The 1,651-nt window shown below is 62.6% G+C and overlaps 1 protein-coding gene across 1 annotated transcript in view; it reads right to left on the minus strand.

Annotated features, from left to right (window-relative positions):
• The window catches only part of NEMF (nuclear export mediator factor), a gene marked incomplete at its 3' end in the record, with an annotated part of 16,489 nt that overhangs the window by 567 nt on the left and 14,271 nt on the right, over positions 1–1,651 (minus strand). Inside the window, 4 exon segments of the mRNA XM_010140279.1 lie at positions 48–195; positions 535–584; positions 670–712; positions 1,457–1,651. The exon segment at positions 1,457–1,651 is cut by the window's right edge and continues 45 nt beyond it. Coding sequence (XP_010138581.1) covers positions 48–195; positions 535–584; positions 670–712; positions 1,457–1,651 — 436 coding nt within the window.

Consider the following 1,651-nt stretch of genomic DNA (forward strand, 5'->3'; position numbering starts at 1 on the left):
TCCACACGTCACACGGCAGCAGCTCAGCCCGCGGGTGACCGAGGTACCTTCTGGCCCCGCTTGATGGGCTGAGGGGCCGGCCCAGCCTTGGTGGTGGTGGCAGCAGGGGGAGGCTGCGGCTCCGTCTCCTTCTGCTTCTCTTCAGGTGGCTCCAAGTTCTCAGAGTTATTTTGCTGCTTCTTTTTCTTCATTTCTCTAAGGGAAACAAATCACCTGACACACGCATCTCTGGTGGTGACGAGGGGCCGCTGCTCTCCTGCCGCAGCCACCACCCCGCTTCCCCGTGCAGCGGGCACAACCCTGATCAGCAGAACCTCTCGAGCCCACGAGCACACAACTAACTGTTTGTGCACCGCCAGCACCCCCAAAGCACAGGAGCAGCTGCTGTGCCCCGGCAGGCCCCGCAGGGGACGGACAGGACTGACAAGGGACGTGGACCAGCCCACACCCAGAGGTGCAACATGCCCCGTGCCCAGGTCCTGGAGGGGAACAGGCAGGAGGAATCCCCTCACTGCCGGCCCAAGGAGCTCTCACCTCCGCTCCTTGGCAGACAGGTGCCGTCGCCCCTGGGCCTTGCTGTCGCTCTGAGAAGTGAAAGGCAGTTAGAGCGCCCCGTGCCCAGCGGCAGCAACCACAGCTCTGCGCCAGACACCGGAGCTGGGGCCTTACCAAGACGGGGTCATCTTCTTTGGGGACGGCTTTCTGCAGGGACCTGCGGGGAGATCGAAACGGGGCTCATCAGCAGAAGCAGAGCAGCTCAACCACAGGCACGACGACAGCCCGGACACCAGCCAGCGTGTCACACCGCTTTCGGCTTGACAGTCCCAGTGAAAGGGAAAAGGGCAGCAATCCCGGGACTCAGCTTAATAAAGCAAGCCTTCAGGTCTCTGCCAGCTCACGTCACACACACACACGACGAGCAACAGGGACAGCCTGGGTACAGTCATGCTGAAGGAAGCCCCACGTTCAGCCTCCCCTGCTGCGCTTCTCCCTGCAGAGCTGCCCCTTCCTGCCCTCTCGGTCCCAGCTCCTCGCAGGGACAGCGGGGAGAGGAGGTCAGCTGGCAGCCGCCCGCAGAGCAGGTGCTCAGCGCCAGCCTGGCGGAGCACAGGCGACTCAGGGCTCAGCTCCCGAGGCCTGGCCAGCTCAGAGAACAAAACGGGGGCAGCCACCTCCTGAAGAGCAACACCAGCACGGGGTGGTCGAGGGATGCTTCGGCCAGCGCAGGAACAGTGGCGGTGAGCGAGCCCGATCCCCCTGTGCACCGTGTGCTTCATTCAGCAGCTCAGAGAGGAGCCGTGCGGGGAGCGGCAGGGCACGGGGCCCAGCACTGCCCTGCGCTCTGCAGCAAGCAGCGGCGGCAGCAAAAAAAAAACCTCGCCTCAGCAGGGGTTTAACCGGCCGGAGGTCCTGGGGGGGTCCCCATCGCTGTCAGCGCGGCTGCGCCTTCACTTACCTTTGAGACTGAAGATGCGACAGGTCGATTGTTGTATCGGGGTAATTTACCTCTTCCTCCTTCGCTTCATTCTTTTACTCTGGTTGTTCCACTTCCTCTTCAGATTCTTCATCCTCCTCTTCAGAGTCTCCCTCCGGGGCAGGAGGTGTGTTTTCTCTGCCCTGGTCAAGGTCAGCAACGCCCTCATCGCGGTTA

Source organism: Buceros rhinoceros, unplaced genomic scaffold (assembly GCF_000710305.1).
Source record: "Buceros rhinoceros silvestris isolate BGI_N320 unplaced genomic scaffold, ASM71030v1 scaffold20007, whole genome shotgun sequence".
Lineage (NCBI taxonomy): Eukaryota > Metazoa > Chordata > Aves > Bucerotiformes > Bucerotidae > Buceros > Buceros rhinoceros.